This window comes from Mesoplodon bidens (genome assembly GCF_964165515.1).
Source record: "Mesoplodon bidens genome assembly, chromosome: 3".
Lineage (NCBI taxonomy): Eukaryota > Metazoa > Chordata > Mammalia > Artiodactyla > Ziphiidae > Mesoplodon > Mesoplodon bidens.
The window spans coordinates 42923502-42948556 of record NC_138178.1 but is presented as its reverse complement, the minus strand read 5'-3'; the positions used below and the strand labels follow the sequence as shown (position 1 = coordinate 42948556).

Here is a 25055-nt window from a genome sequence, read left to right as displayed (position 1 = left end):
CTAATTTGTTTATTTCTCAAAGACCTCATATCTCTGCATGTGTGTTTCTGACTCTCTCCTTTCTCTTTCCCTCTTTTCTGTCTCTATCCATCTGTTTCTCCTCTCTCTCTCTCTCTCACACACACACACACACACACACACACACACACACACACACACACTGCATCTTAGCCTCTCTCTGCACAACTGCTCCACTCCCTCTTATCAGATGGCATATATTTTTCTTCAGTATATATTTTGTCAAGGTTTCTGCTTCCTCACTCACCTCACACTTGCTGTGAACCAAGCAGTGGTTGGAATGCTCCCATCCTCTTAATTTGTTTAACTCTCATTCATCTTGACTTCTTTCAGCATCAGCTTCCACTGTTAATTGCCTGTTTCCTAGTTCTTATACCCAAGAAACAGAATTTGATTAACCCAGTTCATTCGTTCATCAGAGATCTCTGGCACTTGACTAGCTGTGACTAGGAGCCTGGGACCTCACAATAAAGAATTTGGTGCTTAGGGCTGCTCCCTCAGCAGGGGCTGTGGGTAGGGCAATGGGCAGGAGAAACATGGTGATTGGCAGGTTCAGTGCTTGGAGGCATTACCTTATCCACCAAGGATCTCTTGCCATATTGAACCTCATGCCCACCTGTCATTTTGGCAAATTGAGAATCGAAAATTTTTGAGGCCCCATGGATTCTGCCAAACTAAACATAGAGATTTGTATAAGAAACAGGCTCTAAAGTTTGGAGCAGTGTTTTTGTTGTCAATGTGGAAACTGCACTGCATGTAAATTAATGAATTTTAAAAAAGATAAGGCTCATTGTTTTGGAAATTATTGGTACCATCAGACAGGGCATCTTGCTGACACATGGTGCCCTATTTGCTTTCTCATTAATCAAAAGAACAGAAGAAATTTGCTTTCTAATTAACATGACATAAATATTCATATGGATGACACGTTTGGTTGTTGTTTTTAACTAAAGCTTTTGCAGCTGGTTAGACTATAAATGCTGTAAATGAGCCAAGAGCAGCATTATAATAAGTGCAGAATAAAGTGGAAAAGTTCTAGATGCGTGAAGAGAGTAAAGCATCAGAAATCTTGGTAACCCCTAAGTTTCATGGGGTTTTGGGTTCTAGGAAATATATGTTGTCTGGTAATAGCCACAGAGGGCTTATCTTCCCAGAACAGTTGCAAGATGTGTGAAATGAACCAAGGTGACAAAGGAGACAAGAAAGAAAGCAGAACCCTCCAAGAACAAATGAGTAGAGGTCATTAGCATCTGCAGAGACTAGAATTTATGGGTTGGCTTCATTGGCTGTGCAGCTTGAAGCAGGAGCTGTAGCAGTGGTTGGATTGCCCTTCCCTCCTGGATCAACTTAACTACCTTTCACTGAAGAACTCAGATCACACATCCCTTCCTCAAGGAAGCCTTCCCTTGCCACCCTGTATCTAACCTGGATAAGGACTCCTGCTCTCATAGCTCGCCATTATTTTCCTCTGGAACATTATTACAGTTTGTAATTATATTTCTTGTGATTACTTGATTTCTGTTTCTCGTACTAGTCTTCAAAGTCCATGAGGACAGAGCCCATGTCTATTTTGCTAATGGTATGCAGTGACTGGCGTAGGATAGGCAGTCAATACATATTTCTGCTAAATGCTTCAGCCATTGCTTCTCAATGGAGATGAGAAGCATTTAGCAGAAATACCAATGGATTCATAGTGGTTGCAGCTGCTTGCAGATTTGGATGTAGAAGCCAGAAAAGTGAGCCGTAGACTCCCTGACTGTGGAGGATAATCAAGGCAGACACAAAAGACCAACTGTTAATCTAATTCTGAGACACATGAACTTCAACACCACAGTCCCTTAAGAGAATTACTTTGTTATGCTGTAAGCATCACCCAAAATGTTTCAGTAGTCTGGAGGGCATCCTCTCTGCATAGTTGTTCAAGGCCAGCTAAGGCATTTCTGTGCCCATGTGGTCAGCAGCACTGTGCAATAATTTAGGGGACCAAAAAGTATATAGTGCAGTTTGGGATATATATCAAAAAATCAAAAAGACCGCCATATTTATCAGCTATTTAAGTATTCACATACTTAGATTTTCTTGTTTGCCGAAAATCCTATATTGCTGAGGTTTTACCGTCTATGGTTTATATTTGCTTTCTTATTTTGTTCTTTGCATGTAAATCATGCTTCTCCAAGATTGTTACTAGAAGCCATTGACTATCTCAAATTATGTTGGTATCCTTTTATAAATGTTTCTTGACTAACATTATTTATGACAGTGATGCAGTAATGCCAGTTTTTTCTTGTTCATTTCAGCATGTCTTCAAATTAGAACAAGAGGAATATATGAAAGAACAAATTCCATGGACACTCATAGATTTTTATGATAATCAGCCTTGCATTAATCTTATAGAATCTAAACTGGGCATTCTAGATTTGCTGGATGAGGAATGCAAGGTAAGTATGATTTTCTGATGTACTTAGTATATGAAAATTGATACATCAAGGTCAAATGGTAAATGGGTTTAAGCAGAGATTCACTAGTATACCATGAGGTGCCATGGTGGCAACAAGTGGAGGTCACCCTAACTTGCATTCTGAAGGGTCACTAGACCCAAAGAGTTCAAAATACATTTGAAACTAGGAGAATCTCCCTTCTCATTGGCATTAGATACAACTACTACCAATTTTAGCCACTTTTGTTATTGATATGCTTATATTTGGTACTTTCTGTTCAGTGGTATATGATATAGTTAAAGAAATGCAAGAAATTGTACAAAAGGCATTTTGAATAACAGTTCTAAATATCCATAATTTTAAAATTGACTAGTTGTTCTTTAGTACTGATATATATGGTGGAGAGGGAGTTTTAGCTTTAATATTTGAAGATGCAGCATGTGGAAAATATATCAGATCCCCAGCTTTACTGCTAACTGAGTTATCCTAGACAAATAACCCATCCTTTCTCTTAGTTGCTCTTTAATTTATATGCCATAAATTACAACTTAATATAGGTTGATCCTCCTAAGCATCCAGATTTCCTGCAACATTAAGAATGCCAAGGCAAATACTGTATCTTTTCACGTATATGTAGAATCTAAAAAATAAAACAAACAAATGAATGTAACAAAACAAAAAGTGCCTCACAGATACTAGAGAACAAACTAGTGGTTACCGTTGCGAAGATGGTTAGGGGGAAGGGCAAGATGGGTGAAGGTGAGATTAAGAGGAACAAACTACTAGCTATAAGATAAACAAGAGATACAAGGATGTTATGTACAGCACAGGGAATATAGCCAGTATTTTATAATAACTTCACATGGAGTATAATCTATAAAAATATTGAATCACTATATTGTGCTGAAACTAATATAATATTATACGTCAACTGTACTTCAGTAAACAAAAAGAATGCATGTAAAGGTGCTCAGCCTTGCTTGAAATTAAATAAAATGTAAATCAAAACAAAAACGGGATACTGCTTTTTACCTATAAAATGAGTTTAAATTTGATAATACCGGGCTTCCCTGGTGGCGCAGTGGTTGAGAGTCCGCCTGCTGATGCAGGGGACACGGGTTCGTGCCCCGGTCTGGGAAGATCCCACATGCCGCAGAGCGGCTAGGCCTGTGAGCCATGGCTGCTGAGCCTGCACGTCCGGAGCCTGTGCTCTGCAATGGGAGAGGCCACAACAGTGAGAGGCCCGCGTATTGCAAAAAAAAAAAAAAAAAAAAAAAAAATTTGGTAATACCAAATTGATATTTTTTAAACGATTTTTTTGATGTGGACCATTTTTAAAGTCTTTATTGAATTTGTTACAGTATTGTTTCTGTTTTATGTTTTGATTTTTTGGCCACAAGGCATGTGGGATCTTAGCTCCCCAGCCAGGGATCGAACCCGCACCCCCTACATTGGAAGGCAAGGTCTCAACCACTGGACCGCCAGGGAAGTCCCCCAGATTGACATTTATTGCATATATACTCTTGATGAAGGACATGAGTTAGTACAACATATTTTTGAGGAAATTTGACAATATTTGTGAAGATTTTAAATACACATACCTTTTGACCCAGCTGTGGAACTGCTGAGAATTTACCTTATGAATATACTTACAAAAGTATTCAAGGTTTTTGTGTAAAAGGAGCCGTTGTGGCAGTTTTCATAATAATAAAAAATCAGTAACAACCTAGTGGCCATAAATACAAGAATGCTATTGTTAAGAAGAAAAAAAAATGCAAGGAGTTTATTGAATGATCCTATTTGTGTCCATGCCTTTAAAGACAGAAAGATAAAGAAATTGGTGGAAATGGTGAGAGGAGACTATTCTCTATTTTATAGAGAATAGTATAAATTAATTATATAAATGGCCCACTGTGTGCAAATGTTATTCTTATTTAACAAATTTTTAAAAATACATGATAGTCATGATATTTCATCTTTCATCTGTGAGGCTTTTGTTGCTTTAAAAGCATATCAAATATTTATTTGATGACCTCTGGTATAGGCAGGTTGAGTTGCTGAAAGTCTCAGTCATTGCTTTTCATTAGTCATTGGTTTGGGGCCTCTAAGAGAGAAATGTGGAAGGAATGAGTTCCTAAACTGGATGTAAAAGTTGTTAGGAAAGCCAAAACATGGTCTCTTAGTTGATGCATCAGAAGTGTCTCATAACAATATTCACCTTGTTTTCTTTCTTTTTTTTCCCCTGAATGTAGATGCCTAAAGGCACAGATGACACTTGGGCCCAAAAATTGTACAACACACATTTGAACAAATGTGCACTCTTTGAGAAGCCCCGTCTATCAAACAAAGCTTTCATCATCCAGCATTTTGCTGACAAAGTAAGGAAGTTTTATTATCTCTTTTCTTTTTGAATACTTAAGTTCAAAGAGGAAAAAGAAATCAATAGTCAGTAGATAGCATTTTTTTCTTTGCTGAGCTTGCATTCTTTAGCTCCGTTTAGGAAAAGTAAGCTTAAGTGTTGGCTTATTGTTTTTCTCTTTCTTTAACCTAAATGGAATTATATTAAGAAATAAATACATGATTACAGTCCTCTATCTATAATTCTGAAATCCAAGAAACTCTGAAATCCATGTCTTTTCATAATTCATTTAGTGGCTAAGCCTGATTTTTGACCTGAACTAACATGAGGTTATTTATAGTCTTTATTTATCCCAGTTAGGCTGGATATTTATATATTTCAATGTAGAAATGTTAATATGTTTGATTACAGATTGCTGCCTCAGATTCTGCTAAAAGATTCTGAACCCAACGGTTTCAGAATAGAAACTGTGGACGTGTGTCACCCTCTGTGATTGATTCAGTGGGTCCCTACTAATGAGGCATGCAGACTTGCTGCTTCACAGGTTCTGTAGTCTACTCAGAAAATCTGGAGCTATGATACTAGTTTATATTTCCAGGAGGTTGTGGGGTAGCCTTCTGGTAAGCTTCCCATGGTCCCCTTTAGGAACACTTTAGGAGGGTTTTCCGAGTCTGTCCTGCTCCTAGCTGGAGACCTTGGAATGGCTTCAGGGCCACCTAAGGGCTTTGTGGTAAAGGCTGGGGACCCTGAGTGGTAGATGGCTGAAGTCTTCTAGAAGCAGGGAAAGTCCATTCTCATGTAGTTCTACTTACCGGATCATACAGTGTTTACCCAGCCTCCATCTACATCCATCGTCGCCGCTTCAGCTTTCTGCCAGACAGCCATTTGTTCCTTCTGACCCTCTCTCTCGCTTTCATCTCTTCTCTCCCAGAGGAGACTTAACCCTGCGGGAGGGTGAGCTAGGTTTGAAGGAAATACATTGGGTCAGCCTTAGGAGCTCTCTTTGGCCTGCATGAGAGAAGAGAACAGCTTCTTATGAGTCTGCTTACCCATGAACTGGGATGATCTTAGATCACAGTTAATCAGCACTGCCACTCTTCCCTAGGAAAAACAATATTTAGGGAGTTTTACTCTAGAGTTAACATGCTTCTTACTAAGAATGGTACTAGTTTCTTAGAATAAAACTAATGATAACACTTCACTGAGAGCCCATCACGTAGCCTGAGCCTAATAAATATTTTTGTTGTTGATGACAATCATATCTATTCAAAAGTTTTACTAGCTAAGGAGATTTTCCCATGTGTTTTCAGGTGGAATACCAGTGTGAAGGCTTTCTGGAAAAGAATAAAGACACTGTTTTTGAAGAACAAATTAAAGTTCTTAAATCAAGCAAGGTAACCATGTATAGGCTTTCTCCAATCAGGATATATTCATTAAAATGTTTCTTACTTAAGCATTAGCTGTTTAACAGTAATAATAATTGTTCTAACAAAATCAGCTTTACTGTTAGTTTTCTATTTATCAATACATGTGTCAGATCCTGTTTTAAATGCCTTACAAGTGTTAACCCACCTAATCCTATGATGAGGTGATATTATCATTACTCCCATTTTACAGATGAGGGAACTGAGGCACAGAAACTTCATAGCTAGTAAGTTTTCAAGCCAAATTATTGATAAAACCCAGGCTGTTGAGCTCAGAGTCTGCACTCTTAACCACTATGCAGTGGTGTTTTATGTGAAATTTTTGACTCCACAGCAGTTCTAGGCTCTCTTGTGCCTTTGTGAGAGACCATGAGAGAAAACGTTTTGTTGTTGTTGTTGTTTTTGCCTGTGTCATTTTGAAGGGATGCGCTAGAGACATGGAGCATTCCATCCAAATAAAGATTGACCTCTGGATCACTGAGTGCAATTTCAGGTGTGGTCCAAAGCACTTTGAAATTATTCTTCTTAGGTATAGATACCGAACACTGCTTTCTAGTGGGAGCAGAATATTCCAGATTGCAAAGAACTACGATGGCTCTCTGAGGTTGATCCCAACCTCCACCCTTTGATTCTCTTCAGGAAAGTATGGGGAGGGGAGCACAGCTCACTTTCATCCTGTAGGGAGCAAACCAGAAAGCTGGTTACTTAATTTTACAAAGTAAATATTCAAATATTCAGTGAAAGACTAAAAATATTCATGTGAATTCTTCTGGATTTCTGACCGGCACTTTTTGTTTTTCTGGTTTATTCTAAGAAAATCCTTTTAACTTCAATGGAATGTTATATGAACATTTTGACTCTTGTTTTTGGAATAAAAACTTTTACTTTCAATTATTTTGATAATAGCAAGATCATATAAGGACCAAATTCCAGTTTTAACCCTCAGAAAATGATGAGTCTATAGTCTTAAGTGTCTGTGGAAAAATCATTTTTTCACTTATCCTCTTAAGCCCTGGACATTAATACTTTATACCTTATAGGAATGATGTATAAGAGAAAATTCTCTCACAGTGCCAATCCCTGAGTATTATTCAGTTAAAGATTATAAATCATTTTAGTTTATGAATACTGATGAAAACCCTGGAATTCTAGTGTTACTACTCTAAATAATTTAGCTGACACAGAACACTCACAGGTTCTTATTCCCCAGGCACCCATAATCTTTTTTTTTTTTTTTTTTTTTTTTGCGGTATGTGGGCCTCTCACTGTTGTGGCCTCTCCCGTTGCGGAGCACAGGCTCCGGACGCGCAGGCTCAGCGGCCATGGCTCACAGGCCTAGCCGCTCCGTGGCATGTGGGCTCTTCCCAGACCGGGGCACGAACCCGTGTCCCCTGCATCGGCAGGTGGACTCTCAACCACTGCGCCACCAGGGAAGCCCACCCATAATCTTTTGTGTCTTTTTTCTGACTGGCTAGTAGTGGCTCCTTAATTTCCAGAAAGTAGCTATGCATTCTGAGGAATCATTTGGAGTGACTGCCAGTCTATATAGCACTGTTGCAGTTGGGTGAAGGTGGTGTGAGATTTACATAGCTTAAAGGCCTACACTGCTCCCAGTCAGCAGAAACCCAACCCAAGGGTATGAACTTTATGTTTTAATTTTTCTGCACCTGATAGGAAGCAAGTGTAACCTAGTGTTGATTTGTCCTCTAGGAAGCACTAATTTTAGAAGATCAGTATTTGTGTTATGTGTTTTCAACAGAATTATTTTTGTGGTAATACAGTGTGGGGTTCTGTTTGTGTGTATGTGTTTTGTCTTTTTTTTCTTTAATTTTGCAGCTTCTAGCCACCTTAAAAGGAATTAAGGTATAAAAAACATTTAACAGAAGCTGTCTTAATTTATGTTTTCCCACCATAAAGAAATCTGTCGCTACATCAGATAACAGGAAGCACATAAGTAAATTGCAGCTCGATGAAATACTACTAAATTGCAACTCTATTAAATGTCATTAAAAAGAGTTATATCCCCTACTTTCCATGTTGCTAATTGATGAAGGGGAGCACAATTCATCTACTGAGTTTATGCCTCAAATCTCTCATCTGTAAAATAGAATCATGATAGTATCTACTTTCAGAGGTCGTTATGAAGATTAAATAGGTTGTATTAAGCTCAGAGCAGTGCTTCATGTATAAAAAGCTCTTAGTGAATAATGTTGTTGTTACTGAGATGATTTCCCACATCTTTACGAAGCAGTTACTTGGATTCTTCTGTCTTCTTTAACACTCTTTCCTAGACATATAAGTTCAGTCTGAAGCAATTCAGAGCCCTGACTTAAGCATAGACAGATCAAAGAAACAAGATGGAATGTCTAGGCATATCTACCTACTTACATATTTGACTTTCTGTTTATCTGCCTTTCTCTCTTCAAATGAAGTTGGCATCCTCAGTCGGTGGGGAATGGCTAAATTTTTCAATGAATGATTTAAGAAAATTGGGAATTTAGCAAGGCAAACAGGTAAATGAGATAAGTAGAGGAGTTAGGTAATAACCACTTAACCACATATTTAGATGATATCATATCATAAAGTGGTAAGTGCTATAAAGAAGGTAAAACAGGGGGCTTCCCTGGTGGCGCATGGTGCAGTGGTTGAGAATCTGCCTGCCAATGCAGGGGTCACGGGTTCGAGCCCTGGTCTGGGAGGATCCCACATGCCGCGGAGCAACTGGGCCCGTGGGCCACAACTACTGAGCCTGCGCATCTGGAGCCTGTGCTCTGCAACAGGAGAGGCCATGACAGTGAGAGGCCCACGCACCACGATGAAGAGTGGCCCCTGCTCACCACAACCGGAGAAAGCCCTCGCACAGAAACGAATACCCAACGCAGCCAAATAAATAAATAAAATGAATTTATTAAAAAATAAAAGAGAAAGAAAGTAAAACAGGGTACCAAGCTAGAGAGTGACTAAGCTTGGGCAGAGGTGAGGTGCTCCACTAGCCACAGTGGTCAGGAAAGGCCTCTCTGAGAATGTGACATTTGGGCTGTACCCTGAATAATAGGAGACAGCTGTGTCAGTGGAAGAGCAAGTGAGTGCTGAGACTGTATAAGATGGTTGTGTTTGAGGTCCATAAAGAAGGCCAGTATGACTGGAGCATGGTAGGTGACTAGGATGTGTAGGATGGGTAGACAGGGGCCACTTTCTGGAGGGAAGTGTGGTAAAGAGTATGGATTTTATTCCTGTTCCTGTGGAAAGTCTGAACAGTTTTCATATGGGGAATGATATGCTACTGTGTGGAGATATGGTGGGGGTGCTGGGGATAGGGGGGTAGTAATCTAGGGGACAGATAGTGGACTGAGATACTGAAATTATAGCAGTGGAAATGGCTTATGATTTGTGGGTAGAGTTGACTGGTCTTGTTGATGGTTTGAGTATGGAGAGTGAGAGGAGAGAAATTGAAGATGACTTCTATGTTTTGGGCCTGAGATGCTGGATGGATAATGGTGCCACTTACTGAGGTGAAGACTTGTAAAAGATTAGGCTTCAAGAGAAAGAATCAAGAGTTCTGTCTTGGACTCATGGATATGGAGAACAGACTTATGGCTGCCAAGGGGGAGGGGGTTGGGGGAGGGATGGAGTGGGAGGTTGGAGTTAGCAGCTGTAAGCTACTATACATAGAATGGATAGACAACGGGGTCCCACTCTGTATAGCACAGGGAACTGTATTCAGTATCCTTTGATAAACCGTAATGGAAAAGAATATGCAAAAAAAGAATGTATGTGTATGTATAACTGAGTTGCTTTGCCATTCAGTGGAAATTAGCACGACATTGCGGGTCAGCTATGCTTCAATTTAAAAAAAAAAGTTTTATCTTGGACATGTTTTGCCTGAGATGGCAATTAGATAGTTAAGTGGACATGCCATATAGGAAGTTGTAAATGAAAGTCAGCAGGTCAGAGGGAAAGTCAGAGTCAGTGATTTAAATTTGGTAGTCTTTAGAACTAGATGACATTTAAAGCAATAGGACTGGATAAGATTGCTTAGGGAGAACAAGTAGGTGAAAAATAATAGAGAGTACGGCATTCCAACTCCTAGAGACTGGCCTGAGGAAGAACCAGGAAAGAAGTCAGAAAAATGGCCCACGAGGAAGCAGGAACACTGCCTAAAGGAGAAATTGTAGAGTAGTTTCTAATATGACAATGTAAAATGTTCTCTCTCTTTTTTTTTTAATGAAAACTCAATGTAGAGAATTTTAAATTTATAACTTGTATGAAGAGGAAGACACATATATATGCATCTATATGTGTGTATGTGTTCTGAACTCTCAACACTGAGTAGTTTTCTGGTAGATATTGTAGAACTTCAGTTAAATTGTAACGCTAGTGGTGAATATGATATTTCAACCCAGCTCTATTAACCATTTCACACAGAAGAGAGAAAAACAAAGTTTAGGTAGGCAGAGCTAATGTAGAGCTAGCAATTTACTTGGAAATGACAGAAGTGTGTAGATAGATCCTAGAGTCCTTGGCCTATTATCGAATAGCCTTACATCTTAACTCTGTGCTGAGTTTTCAAATCAAATCTATTAGGAACTCTTATTTTTCCCCTTTGTGATACAAGATAATGGTAAAACGTTCCCCTACCCCCACCCCCTGCCCTGCTTTCTAGCTAACCAAGCTATATGTATTCCGTAAAGCAAGGGATACATTCATTTGTGCAACAAGCAAACATTATTGGTATGTCATGTATAACAATTTGTTATATACATCATGAATTATATCCTAAGTTACCCTTATAATTGATAGATACATTATACCAAATGAAATTAATTTTGTTTTTTAATGAAAGAACTCTCTTAAGAAAATTATTTCTTCTGGAGATATTCTAAGTTTATTAGATAAATAATTGTTGTTGCAGTTACACTTTGACTTATAAGAAGGATTTATTTTATGTATGTGGACTGTGTCACTATTGTAAAGATATGTACATATATCAAAATGTTACTGTCGATTAGTTTGAAGTCTCTTTTGTTCCGTAAAATGTCTTCCAACCACATTAACTTATACTATCCACCCATTTATTAACTACCAGATCTTTTAATAGCCTTTCATTTCGTTAACCTGGTAGAACACAAAATTGATTGCAGTAATTATGCAGTCATGCAAAACTTACAGGATACGGGCAGGGTTTCCTTTTACTTTTTTCCCCAATAATCCACATTACTTTCTAAAAATTACTATTCATGCTTTTTACAAATCTTATTAAATTGTAGAACTAGTTCATGACACCCTTCCTGATGAGATTTTCAGTGATATTTTTTAGTTGGTACTCACCATTTGAGTTAGTGGGTAGACAGATGAAGCATAATGATAAAACATTTGGTGGAACTGATGTAATAAGACTTTCAATTAGTATTTTGCTCATAAAATAATTATCGTTTAAAACCAGTAAAATGGTTAGAGCGGCCATTTCCTGTGGATTAAGATTTCAAGTCTCAGTGGAGTAGTTTTGATTTTGTTTTCCCCCAAATAAGGTTGTAGAATTACTGCATTTTTCCATCTATATTTTTGTAGCATTGATGTCACCTCTCTCTCATATTTTTGGCTCCTAACACAGATATTGATTATTTCTGGAATGTGACTCTGAAAGGGGTTACTTAAGGAAGGGAATCACTATGGATTGCAAATCATCATAGTGTTTCTGTGAAGATTTCTAATTGAGTTTGGGTTTAGAGTGTGATTTCCTTTTACTGTTTTTGACTCAGTTTAAGATGCTACCAGAATTATTTCAAGATGATGAGAAGGCCATCAGTCCAACCTCAGCCACCTCTTCAGGGCGCACACTCCTCGCCCGCACTCCTGCAAAGCCCACCAAAGGCAGACCAGGCCAGGCAGCCAAAGAGCACAAGAAAACGGTGGGGCACCAGGTGAGTTCAGGGAACCGCTGCTGCAGTGCTACTTCCCCTCTGGCTCAGCTGGAGCCTCAGGTCTTCCTTTGTCAGCCTCCCAGGTGGGGTCCTCAGGTGAGGGGAGGCTTGAGCTTTCACTGTGAGAACACAGAACACTGTCCACTCATACTTCTCCCTTCCTAACATAGACCTGTAACTCTGCTTAAGCGTTTCCCAAAATAATTTTCTCCACATTTTAATTATTCTAGTACATATCCTCCCTCACAAACCACTGCTGCCTTTGTTTTGTTCTCTGGCTGTTTCCTCTCTGGATTTGTACAGCTCCTTCAGCCCAGGAACAGTGCCCTCTGCTTTCTTTGATGTTTTATGCATTATGGGGACTGGGAAACGTGACACAAGTGCTTAGTGCCTGAACTAGGGCTGGGGGCTTTGGGCAGGAGGCTCAGTGCTAGTCAGCTTGTTTTCCTGAGCAGATAGGAAGCAGGGCCTGGCACTGGTCCACAGCCCCCAGTCTGATCCCATGTCCCTAAAGGTAACCCCACCCTGGCTGTACTCTTCCATCCTCTGCCCACCCCCATTTCCTATACTCTTTTAAGTCATCTGCTACTTTTTTCAGTATCATACAACAAAATTCCTACTGTACATGATTACATGACCTTAATATCTTTAAAGCAAGCATATATTTTTAGTCAAAGTTTTAAGTGTACAACAGAAAGCTACAGAAATCTATATTAAAAGGGTGGGTGGAAGAATGAACTCTATTGTAATGATGATAATGATGTGTCTAAGTAGGTTCATCAACTGTAACACATGTACCACTGTGGTGGGGAATGTTGATAATGGAGGAGGCCATGCCTGTGCCAGGGTAGGGGGCATGGGGGGCATCTCTGTACCTTCTGTTTGATTTTGCTGTGAACCTAAAACTGCTCTAAGAAAATAAAGTCTGTTTTAAAGGGGGGGGGAGTGGTGGTGGGAGGAGTGAGAATATCTGTTTAGCAGAGTGAGCATGTAAATGGTAGGGTTTAAGCAAATTTGAACCAAAAACCCTAGCAGCTCCACTGTTGAGGGCTGATCAGGTTCACAGGTGGCAAAGTCACCTCCACTAGTGTCATTCGAAGAAAATTTTCAGTTGTTTTATGTCATCTTTGACAAAACCTTGATGCCCCTTTCTGCTCTTTTTCATGCAGTTCCGAAACTCCCTTCACCTGCTTATGGAGACTCTGAATGCCACTACCCCTCACTACGTGCGCTGTATTAAGCCTAACGACTTCAAGTTCCCATTCACGTAAGTATTTCTCAACTGCTGAATTTAAAGTATCCATATGTCATAAGGATTGCCAAACCAGCAGCAGGGAAAAAATACTTAGGTAAATCTTCATGTCTTGTAGAGGGAACAACTAGTTAGTAGAACTTTTTCAGTTTTTGTTCCCTTTTAAGAACGTGAAAACACGGAATTCCCTGGTGGTCCAGTGGTTAGGACTCCACGCTTCTACTGCCGGGGACCCGGGTTCCATCCTTGGTCGGATCAGGGAACTAAGATCCCACAAAGCCTCACGACGTGGCCAAAAAAAAAAAAATGTGAGAACAAATTAGTAGTTGGCCTTCTGATGATTTTAAAAGTTGAGATCAATCACACATTTCTAGTACTATTTTCTATTTGTAATTTACTTCATTTCAAGATCTTTTTGGTTAATCTGGGCTTTAGTTAAAACCAGAGCTGGCTGAGATAAGGTTGCTTTGGCAAAGGCTCACAATCATCCCTGCTACTTTTCAACTGTTGAAACTATCAGAGAATGTCTACTTTTACCAAACATCTTGTCCTATGTCAAATACCATTCGTGAGAGGAAGTTTTTTCCAAAACGGAAATATTTCTCTAATTTTGAAAGTAATGCATGCACATTATAAAAACAATTTTCAGGAAATATAAAGTAGTGTAAAAATAAATGAAAGAGCATTTCATTATGCCCAGAGAGATAATAAGTATTAACTGGCATAGATCCTTCTTGATCATTCCTTCCCTGCTGTGTGTGTGTGTGTGTGTGTGTGTGTGTGTGTGTGTGTGTGTGTGTGTGAGAGAGAGAGAGAGAGAGAAAGAGAAAGAGAGAGAGATTAATAAAATGGAAGGGATCATGCTGTAATTGTTGTTTTGTATCTGCTTTCAACTTATGGGTGTTTTCCGTGTTAGTAAATACAAATCCACATCATCATTTTAATGGCTACGTCATATGCCATTATATACACATACCACCATTCTTTTAAATTATTCCCTATTGATGGCCATTTGGGTTATTCCTAGGGCTATGATAAACATCTTTTGCCAAACATTTTTGTATATTTGCCTGATTATCTCCTTAGAATAATGTATTTCTAGAAGTGGAACTTGTGGGTCAGAGATTAGGCACACTTACCAAAGGCTGTAATAACTCGCACTCTGCAGTGTGTGCGTGCTCCTTTACCTACACCCATGGCAGTCTTGCCCTTGGAGAGTCAGCCTTAGACTGCAGGGCACTTCTCAAAGACTGTTGTATTCTGCTCATTGCCAAGAAGCCCTTTCTGGAGGAAGTGAGAAGCTGCAAGAAGCTGCCACACCCTGGGTGACTTTCCTGGACAGCCCTAGGGGCCATTACCTTCTGTCAGCCAACCGTATCTCCCATCACCAACAAAACACTTGAGAAGATAGCACAGCAGAAGCCTCGGATAGGTCACTCAGGGCTTAACCTGGGGGCAAGAGGAATCATCATCCCGTAAGAAGCAGGCCTTGCTACTTCTTTTTTTTTTTTTTTTTTTTTGCGGTACGCAGGCCTTTCACTGTTGTGGCCCCTCCAGCCTCGGAGCACAGGCTCCGGACGCGCAGGCTCAGCGGCCATGGCTCACGGGCCCAGCCGCTCCGCAGCATGTGGGATCTTCCCGGACCGGGGCATGAACCCGCATCCCCTGCATCGGCAGGCGGACTCTCAACCACTGAGCCACCAGGGAAGCCCTTGCTACTTCTTCTTTTAGTGTCAATTTAACATTAAGGTGCCGTTTATCTAGAGTGAAATACACATAAGATATAATATAAAATATTTTTCACTGACATGGACACTATTAATGCTTAGTATGTATACACTGAGTTGAATAGCTTTTAGAACACCAATAATTTTTTTTAAATACCTGAATGGGGCATATTTCATTTGTTCTTCTTGTTAGAGAAATCTCCAGGGCTGGCCAGTCTTTATTCCAGGGGAGCTCTGCATGGTGAACTAAAGAGTTATGAGAACAGCTAGTCAGGCCAAGGCATGTAATGAGCATGGCACAGTGCAGAGGAGTTTGGGCTTTTTAAATATGTTTAATGGCATTTCTTATAAGTTTGTGGTATGTATTTTTACTGCTAATGGTCTCTTCCCCTCTCTTACATGGAGTTTTCCATTTTGATCACTGTTCCAACTTTTGAATTTTTTTTTCTAATTTATCCATTTGGCTCTTTACAAAAGAATTCAGTCTCTGGACTGAGGAAAATAGTTTGCGGCTAGAGCCACGCTTCTTTGTGTATTAATGATTTCCATTTTTACACATAGGTTTGATGAGAAGAGGGCAGTACAGCAGCTGAGAGCGTGCGGTGTCCTGGAAACCATCCGAATCAGCGCAGCAGGTTTCCCCTCTCGGTGGGCTTGACATTTTTCAAATATAAGGGATCCTAAAGGGGGAGGTTCCTGCTTCTTTAAATAAGCTGACATGAGTTTCTTTTTATAGGTGGACTTACCAAGAATTTTTCAGCCGCTACCGTGTCCTAATGAAGCAAAAAGATGTGCTAAGTGAGAGAAAACAAACATGCAAGAATGTTTTAGAGAAACTGATACTGGTAAGAAAGATTTTTCACTTACCTTTATCAGAACAGATGTTTGCCAAAGACCTTGTGATTGTAACCTGTGAATGTCCTAGGAGTATCCATATACCACTAATCCAGGTTATTCAGGGGTGGAGGGATGGAAAGGCACACTGTCTTGGAGGTCAAGGCTCCCTGTCTTTACGATGGAAGGACTGGTGAAGATGATGGTCCAGTATCAAGAAACAGGATGATGAGGCCTGGACCCAGACTTGAGACACATTCTTTTTAGAATTTGATCATTTTCAATAAAAATTTACCAAGTACTAAATTTTTTTTTTTTTTTTTTTGCGGTACGCGGGCCTCTCACTGTTGTGGCCTCTACCGTTGCAGAGCACAGGCTCCGGATGCGCAGGCTCAGCAGCCATGGCTCACGGGCCCAGCCGCTCCGCAGCATGTGGGATCTTCCCGGACCGGGGCACGAACCCGTGTCCCCTGCATCTGCAGGCGGACTCTCAACCACTGTGCCACCAGGGAAGCCCCCAAGTACTAAATTTTTATTGAAAATTACTTATGACACCAGGCCAGATGCTGTGTGATTAAGAAAAATAAGTCTTGTCCTCAGGTGACGTAGTGTGTCTTGGAAATTAATGCATTTTAAAGATAAGTATAATATACCTTAGTGTCTGTCAAATGCTGAGTGAGTGAGACAAGAAATCAACGGAAGACAGAGCCACATCTGTTGTGGGAAGGAGGAACTATTTCATGGAAGACATGTATTTTGAGTCAGGCCCTGAAGAGTGGGTAAGATTGTATAAAGTGGAAGCAGACTGTCCTAATAGGGAGCAAGGAGCAAAAAGCATAGTTTTCTCAAAAAGCAGTTAGAGTCAGATTTTTGTTTTTGCTTTTGCAGTAAAAAAAAAATGGTACATGGGACAGTAGGGAATTGGTTAGGAAATGTGGGTTGGTGTTTGAAGAGACTTGCATACCAAGCTAAGGCGTTCGCAGACTTTAGAATGCATCAGAGTCAGCTTCAGGGCTTGTTAAACTACAGAGTGCTGGGCCCCACCCCTAGAACATCTGATTTGGTAGGTCTGGGATGTGTCCAATAATGTGCATTTCTAACAAGTTCCCAGGTGATGCCGATGCTGGTTTGAGGACTACATTTTGATAACCACTGATGTAGGTTGTAGAGAATTTAAGACTCATGAGATGCTGTTTAAAGAATATTTTCACTTATTTGACACTAGGTTGGATGGATTACCTCACTTTGAAGTAATTACTCATAATTATTAGCTATTAACTACATGTAATATCTCTTCTTTGGTGATAATAACTTTATTTTTCTTGAAAGCACTTAGGCCACTTTCCTGGTAATGTGTAAAAGAATCTGATACATTTTGAATCTGGCCTAATCCTTTCTAGGGAATGGAGAGCAGAAAGTAGGGACAGCCTCCTCCCCCAGACTGCTCCCCCCTGGGCTTGGGGCCACACGGTAAAGGAGTGCAGGCTCGGGGGCGAGGGAGGGAGAGCTGAGATGAAATGGGGCAGGGAGGAGACAGGGAGAGGGAACCACTTTCTAGCTCTTCCAGCTAGCCTCCTTTGCAAACTTTATTGATTTAAACTGAAACAGTTTTAGATATATGTGGAGATTTCTGATCTTCTGTTTTCATGTACAAGATAGGAAATATTCGCTTATAGTGAAAAGTGATTTTCTCTGTTTTCACTTAGAATTTCAGATCACAGTATTGATTATTATAAATAAATTCTACTCTTCTTTTGATACAAGATGGTTAATAACTTGCATGCTTCTAGATAAGTTGGATCAGAATGTAATAGACCAAAAATAGCATGCATATATATCTGTGTTTACTGCTCAACTTTGTTTATAATCAGAAGTCAATGAGCATTATAAATGATTATATTTTTGTAAAAGGAGTTTTGAAATTTGTAGGAAGATTTACTGTTGATAAAACCAAGAGATAACTGTTGAGAAACTTAATTCTTAACATGAATATGCAAGATTTTTTATCTTTTAGTTTTTATTTTGTGTGCATTACTTCCTGCCTTTTTCTTCATATTGGTGTTTTTGTCCCTTCAGCTTTCTCATGGAACACACAGCCCGATGTAATCCTTACAGCCTGGGTCAGTCAGAGGGAGTGTCAGCATCTCCATTTCCTTGAGATATTTAAAATACAAACAAGCAAATAGTAGCTGCCTATAACCCACAACCAAGTTTTGGGCCTCAGATAATAATTCCAGGTAGAATAATTCTGGAAAATAACTCTTAAACTGCAGTTTTCCTTAAAGTCCCTTCTATTTGCTCAACTTGCATAGGATCAAAAAGCTGGCTCCATTAGTTAATTGTGATGTAGCCCAAGTTTTAGCTAATAGTTTCATCCCTTTACTGATTCTGCTTTTAGACATATATTTTCTCCTTAAAGTTCATTTATCTAGTCATCATTTCTACTTCTGAGTATACAGTTTCTTCCAAAAACAGGACAAGGACAAATACCAGTTTGGGAAGACAAAGATCTTTTTCCGTGCCGGTCAAGTGGCCTATCTGGAAAAATTGAGGGCAGACAAGTTGAGGGCTGCCTGCATCCGGATCCAGAAGACGATCCGAGGGTGGCTGCTGCGGAAGAAGTTCCTGCGCATGCGCAAGGCTGCCGTCACTGTGCAGAGATACGTGCGAGGCCACCAGGCCCGATGGTAGGTCTCCTGGCGGCATGTCCACTCTGCCTCACGGACAGCGAAGATTGGCGAGCTCATCTGATTGATTGTCCAAACTAGGAGTTTTGAGTGGTCACCCTACCTGAGAAGGCAGCACCTTACCTCTTCTTAGGTCCAAGGAATTAACTCATAAGACAGTTAAATAGAATAAAATTTCACTCACCTTTATGAATGATTCAGATTGAACCTCAAAAAATAATTACAAATTACTGCCTACTCATGTCCTCAGTATTTATTTTTTATACATTTATATGGGCTTGAAGAAATCATCTGTAAATTAGAACAGTCATGAATATAACTAGTTAATAATGACTCTATTGAGGAGTTTTGGGGAGCAGTTAGCTGAGAAGGTGTAGAAGAGAGTTACACTTACGTGTGATTACATATTAGGATAATTTTAATTTAGAGATATCAAAAGACATGAATTAATGGTAAAGAACTTATGCCCAAATGGATAGATTAAGGAAAAACATCGTGCATTAGCAATGGATAGAGCTAAGAAAGTTGGGTGATAAGTACAAGATTACTGTGTAACCTGGTCTGCTATGTAAAGGGGACATAGCCTGGGGTAATGAGCACAGTTCTAGAAGGAATAAACCTTTATGACCTTCACTTTCTGTATTGTAAAATCAAGTAATATGGGACATCCCACTTTTCAGGGTTAGGTAAGGCTCAAATGAGATAATGGATGCACAGATATTTGGGGGATCATTAAATAACTATAAAAATATAAGAAATGTTGATTTAACATGTATGTTATTAGAATAATACAATGGAGGTACTAATTATTCTGCCAAAGATATTGGTTCTTTCAGCCTCTGCAAAATGTATTCCTGGGTTTTTCTGATTACTGACTACACACCACTCTTTCTGTGGCCAGTTATGCTAAGTTCCTGCGCAGAACCAAGGCAGCAACCATCATTCAGAAGTACTGGCGCATGTATGTAATCCGCCAGAGGTACAAGATCAGGCGGACTGCCACAATCGTCCTTCAGTCTTACCTTCGAGGCTACTTGGCCAGAAATAGGTATCGCAAGGTGAGGCCTTGTTTTCAACTTTGTTTATTCATTCCGTTAACGTTAATCAAATTCCATGTCTGTACAAAGTGCCACAGGGGCTCCTACGGATGTAGAAGTCATATGGAGACAACCAACAATTGAAATACATTTTTAAATATTAAATAAGCCACATATATTTATTAACATGATGTTGAAAAAGAAAATTTACTTTTTTCTTCCCCTATGTAATTTGAAAAAAAAGTGAGTATATTAGTTTCCTGTGGCTGCTGTCATAAATTACCACCAACTTGGTAGCTTAAAACAACAGAAGTTTATTTTCTCACAGTTCTGGAGGCAAGAACTGTGAAATTAAGGTGTCAGCAGGGCTGCCCTCCCTCTAGAAGCTATGGGGGAGAACCCATTCCCTGCCTCTTCTAGTGCTGGTGGCCACCAGTATTCCCAATAATTGCGGCCATATCACTCCAATCTCTGATTCCATCTTCACATCATCTTCTCTCTGTGTCTAACTTCTCTTCTTTTGTCTGTCTCTTATGAGAACACTTGTGATGGATTTAGGGCCCACCCAGATAATCCAGGATAATCTCTCCATCTCAAGATCCTTATCTTAATCATATCTGCAAAGGCCCTTTTCCCAAATAAAGTAATATTTACAGATTCTTAGTATTGGGGGCCTTTATTCAGCTGACTATGGTGAGCTTAGAATTGGTAAAAATATTGGATAGGCCAAAAAGTTCGTTCAGGTTTTTCTGTAACATCGTACAGAAAACCCAAATGAACTTTTTGGCCGACCCAATATATGGCAGATGAACAGATTAAGAATGAAACAACCTTGGAACAATTTACCATGGTAAAAATGAAATCAAATATAACATCAATGTGGTCAAAGTTGTATTGACTGGAGTATGATGCTCTAGAAATTTTTGACAAATAATCTTTATGTCTAGCAATAATCATCATGGCTATAGATAGTAGATCACCAGATTAGTCTTAGTCATCACCTCTAACAATACATGATCTAGTCAATGAAAGTTTTTCCTCTTTCATTTCGGCAAGGTTTTGAGTCTGTTCTTTAGAATATAGCGCTAATAAGCCAAAAATACAGTCTGGATCTTGGAGCTTTCTGGGCATCACTGTTAGGAGTGTCAGTAGAGTGATGTGAAGGACATTTCTCTAATCACAGGCAGTGATTATGTGGGCGTGCCCTAGGCCCTATTCATGTATTTATTTTATTTTCTTATTTTGAATTAATTTTATATAACAAAGAAAAATGGAAAGCTAATGAGGCTTGAATGAGCATATTTAATAGCTGTGTTTTGAAGAAAATTTGAAGACAGCTACTCCAGGTCTTTCTGCCCACGCCTGCTTTATAGTCAGATGTTCTTTCTCTTCAAGCATGAGCTTTCAAGGGAGGGAAAAGCCTTATTAAACTTGACCTTTTAGATATACCAAACCAGTTACCCTCCTGTTTTCCTCACTACTCTTCTCAGGAACATCTGAACTGGAGTGTGAGGCCATTGGTTTAGCAGTAGCAGTCTCTAGCTAGCTTAGCTCCCAGTGTGACTGGACATAGTAGGGGAGGCAGGTTAGAGACAGGCTCATATGTAGGCCAGTAGTACCCCCTTAGTGACCCCTCTAGCTGTGATTCCAATCCAGGCTTCCCCCAAGCTTTGGGGGTCTTAAAGTGAGAGCAAGTGTTATTTAATGTCTCTGACTCACCGATGGAAATGAGATTGAGAATGGAAGCTCTAATTATATACTGTTTCCATTTGACTGAAATTAGAGAAATGAACCAGTATCTGAAGTTACATGGGGAGAAGGAAATGGAACAGGAATACTGGCATTAATACCTTTGCCACTGTGTGCTGCTTGAGTTTTAAAGTCTGAAAGCCTTCAATTTGCCATCACTGAGTCTTATCCAGTTTGTCACTAGTCATCCAGATAGGACAGGGGGCTCCCTTGGGATTGTATTGTTGAGTGAGAGCTCAGGATGCCCTGCCTCACTGCGGCATGATGCACGGCGACTGCACTTAGTGGGAACTGAAGGCTGCCTTAACATTAGGAAAACATCCCAAAGGGACAGCCTTGAGTTGGCTTAAGATACTATGAAGGTCTCCTAAACACCTATGTTTATTTTGTATTTGTTGGCTTTAAACACAACCACTTATTTCTTAATTGTATCCTCTAGGATGGCATATGTTTTTCATTGTTTTTCTCAGCTACATAACCTAAAAATAGGAACTGTTCTTTTAATGATCTTACTAAACTGCTACCTATCTGAATAGATGGTTTCAGAGATTTTTTACATTTAAAAAGTTTTATAAAAGATACATTGTATCCATTTATAATAATCACTAATAAGTACTTAATCAAGTACATACATTTAAACATTTATATCACACAAGACTTACTTTGTAATATTGTAGACTTGAAAGAACATCAAAGTTTTGCTAGTTCAACCATTCTTAAAATTTAGGAACTTCTTCCCCATCCTTCCTGGAAATTGTTTACACAATCTCTGCTTGATGGTCATTAGTGACAAGAAATTCATCTCATAAGGCAATCTTTTTTTTTTTTTTTTGCATTACGCGGGCCTCTTCACAGTTGTGGCCTCTCCCCTTGCAGAGTACAGGCTCTGGACGCACAGGCTCAGTGGCCATGGCTCACGGGCCCAGCCGCTCCGCGGCATGTGGGATCTTCCCGGACCGGGGCACGAACCCCTGTCCCCTGCATCGGCAGGCGGACTCTCAACCACTGCGCCACCAGGGAAGCCCGGCAATCTTATTTTAAAAAATTTATTATTATTATTATTTTTTGGCTACATTGGGTCTTCATTGCTGCCTGAGGGGTTTCTCTACTTACGGCGAGCAGGAGCTACTCTTCGTTGTGGTGCATGGGCTCTAGGCAAGTGGGCTTCAGTAGTTGTGGCACGCGGGCTCAGTAGTTGTGGCCTGAGGGCTCTAGAGCATAGGCTCAGTAGTTGTGGCACACAGGCTTAGATGCTCCGTTGCATGGGGGATCTTCCCAGACCAGAAATCAAACCCGTGTCCCCCCCATTGGCAGGCGGATTCTTAACCACTGTGCCACCAGGGAAATGCAAGGCAGTTTTATTGTTATAAGTTGTTTATAAGTTTAGGGCAATATCTTTTTTTTTAAAGAAAATACAATATAAAATTAAGATTTGTTTGCTTCACTTTATCTTCTTTTTAGCTTTCCTTTTAAAGTTCTCTCCCTACTACCTTTGAATCCCATAAATGGATTTGTGCTGCATTTATAATAGCAATGGGAAATCCTCACTAGAATGGTATTCCTCAAATGTGGCAAACAAGAGTGTCATTTTTTTGTTGCTGGGGAAAAAATCAATAAATCAGTAATAAACTTTGCAGTACCCCAAGTGTCGTCTTCTACAGCCTGCTTACTGGCCATACCCCATGTCCTCAAGCAGAGACCTAATGCACAGTGACATGGTATCAGCAGTAAGGGTAGTGGGTAAATCTCTTATTTTACTAGCACGTGGTTCACAGGGTACCAAGTTCTGTTTATTTTCTAAAGGATCACCTGTTGCTTATAGAAATCATGTAGCAATAAGAAACCTAATGCATTTTTTCTTTCTTTATAGACTAGTTTTCTATTTAGTAATCTGGTGCCTTTTATTTAGACAGCTTCTATCTGTATACTCTGTTTATCATCATACATATACATGTAATCATACATATGACATGTGGATATAATACATATTTTTATATATGTTTCTCAAATTTCCTCTTTTTTTAATAGAATGAGTTGAGTTTTTTTTTAATTTATTTTTATTTTATTTATTTATTTTTGGATCTGTTGGGTCTTCGTTGCTGCATGCAGGCTTTCTCTAGTTGTGGTGAGTGGGGGCTACTCTTTGTTGCGGTGCACGGACTTCTCATTGCAGTGGCTTCTCTCGTTGCAGAGCATGGGCTCTAGGCACGCGCGCTTCAGTAGTTGTGGCTCGCAGGCTTAGTTGCTCTGCAGCATGTGGGATCTTCCCAGACCAGGGATCAAACCTGTGTCCCCCGCATTGGCAGGCAGATTCTTATCCACTGCACCACCAGGGAAGCCCTCAAATTGCTTTTTAAAGACTACGTTTCAATCACCTTTTAAAATAATTTTGTGCTTCCACATATTTGTGATAAATACAATCCACATAATACATTGTTGCGTCAACTTTTATGTCCTTCCCTTTAGGTAATGTGTGGGTTCTCAGGCTGACATCCATAGGTTGATAGAGTTGAATATTGAGTCTAGTCCAGGGTCTGACGTTACTTGCACTTACTCTCTTCTGCAGATACTCCGTGAGCACAAAGCAGTCATCATTCAGAAGTGGGTCCGGGGCTGGCTGGCTCGCACCTACTACAAGAGGAGTATGCACGCCATCATCTACCTTCAGTGCTGCTTCCGGCGGATGATGGCTAAGCGCGAGCTGAAGAAGCTCAAGATCGAGGCCCGCTCCGTGGAGCGCTATAAAAAGCTCCACATTGGCATGGAGAACAAGATCATGCAGCTGCAGCGCAAAGTTGATGAACAGGTGTGTTTTAAACAGGAGTCCTGAAAGTGCAGCATGCCTAACAACATCCACTGGGGTCATCTCAGCATTGTCTCCTCTTGACTTTACATTTCAGTCTTCGCAAAAAAAGTAAAATAATAATGGCATTAATCAATGTGGAAATAGTGACAAGCTCATAGGTAAGATTATAATTGCAAGGACCAAGGCAGGAAATTATTTTCGAGAACACAGACAGGTTTACTAGCACTCCAAATAGTTAGGACTGAGAGTCATATTGTACTTTATATTCTACAAAGCTCTTTCATCATTATCATTCGTTTGTATATAGTGTATTGTTCCTTTTACAGATGAGTTGTTTAGCATTGAGATGGCAAAAGAAGCAGGAAAATGTCCATGCTTCTGAGGAATCTGCAGTCTATTTGCAGAGATAAAAGTTTGATTTCTTAGAGATAGTTACCAAGTAATATTTAGCACATGCAAATGATATAAAGGTAGTTACTAATACATAAATACTAAGGATGACAAAGAAAAACAGAAAACAGAATGAAATAGGATTCATCAGAAAGGTTTTCTGAGTGGGAAGAGGAGTTTCCAGATGGTAAACAAAGGGATTTGTAAGAAACTTGTGATTTTGAGGCCATTTTATTATTCTTATGCATCACTAGCCGGCACATGGCTTTCAGTAGCACACTGATTTGTTTTCAAAAGCAAGTATAGATTTTCCTATTCCTGGATTAAGAATCAAGAAAGAGAATTTACTGTGGGAACTCACCTTGTGACTATGAGAAAATCACATCTATGTTGCTTATCATGTAAAACAGAAA

The 25055-nt window shown here is 39.8% G+C and overlaps 1 protein-coding gene across 4 annotated transcripts in view; it reads left to right on the top strand.

The window, feature by feature from the left end:
* MYO5A (myosin VA) overlaps positions 1-25055 on the top strand; it is a 199932-nt gene that overhangs the window by 111651 nt on the left and 63226 nt on the right. For all 4 annotated transcript variants that reach the window (XM_081227966.1, XM_081227965.1, XM_081227964.1 and 1 more), the window contains exons 12-21: positions 2316-2456; positions 4709-4834; positions 6126-6209; positions 11999-12160; positions 13330-13427; positions 15701-15787; positions 15876-15984; positions 18449-18660; positions 19562-19718; positions 24013-24252. In XM_081227966.1, coding sequence (XP_081084092.1) covers positions 2316-2456; positions 4709-4834; positions 6126-6209; positions 11999-12160; positions 13330-13427; positions 15701-15787; positions 15876-15984; positions 18449-18660; positions 19562-19718; positions 24013-24252 — 1416 coding nt within the window. The remainder of the gene's footprint in view (positions 1-2315; positions 2457-4708; positions 4835-6125; positions 6210-11998; positions 12161-13329; positions 13428-15700; positions 15788-15875; positions 15985-18448; positions 18661-19561; positions 19719-24012; positions 24253-25055) is intronic.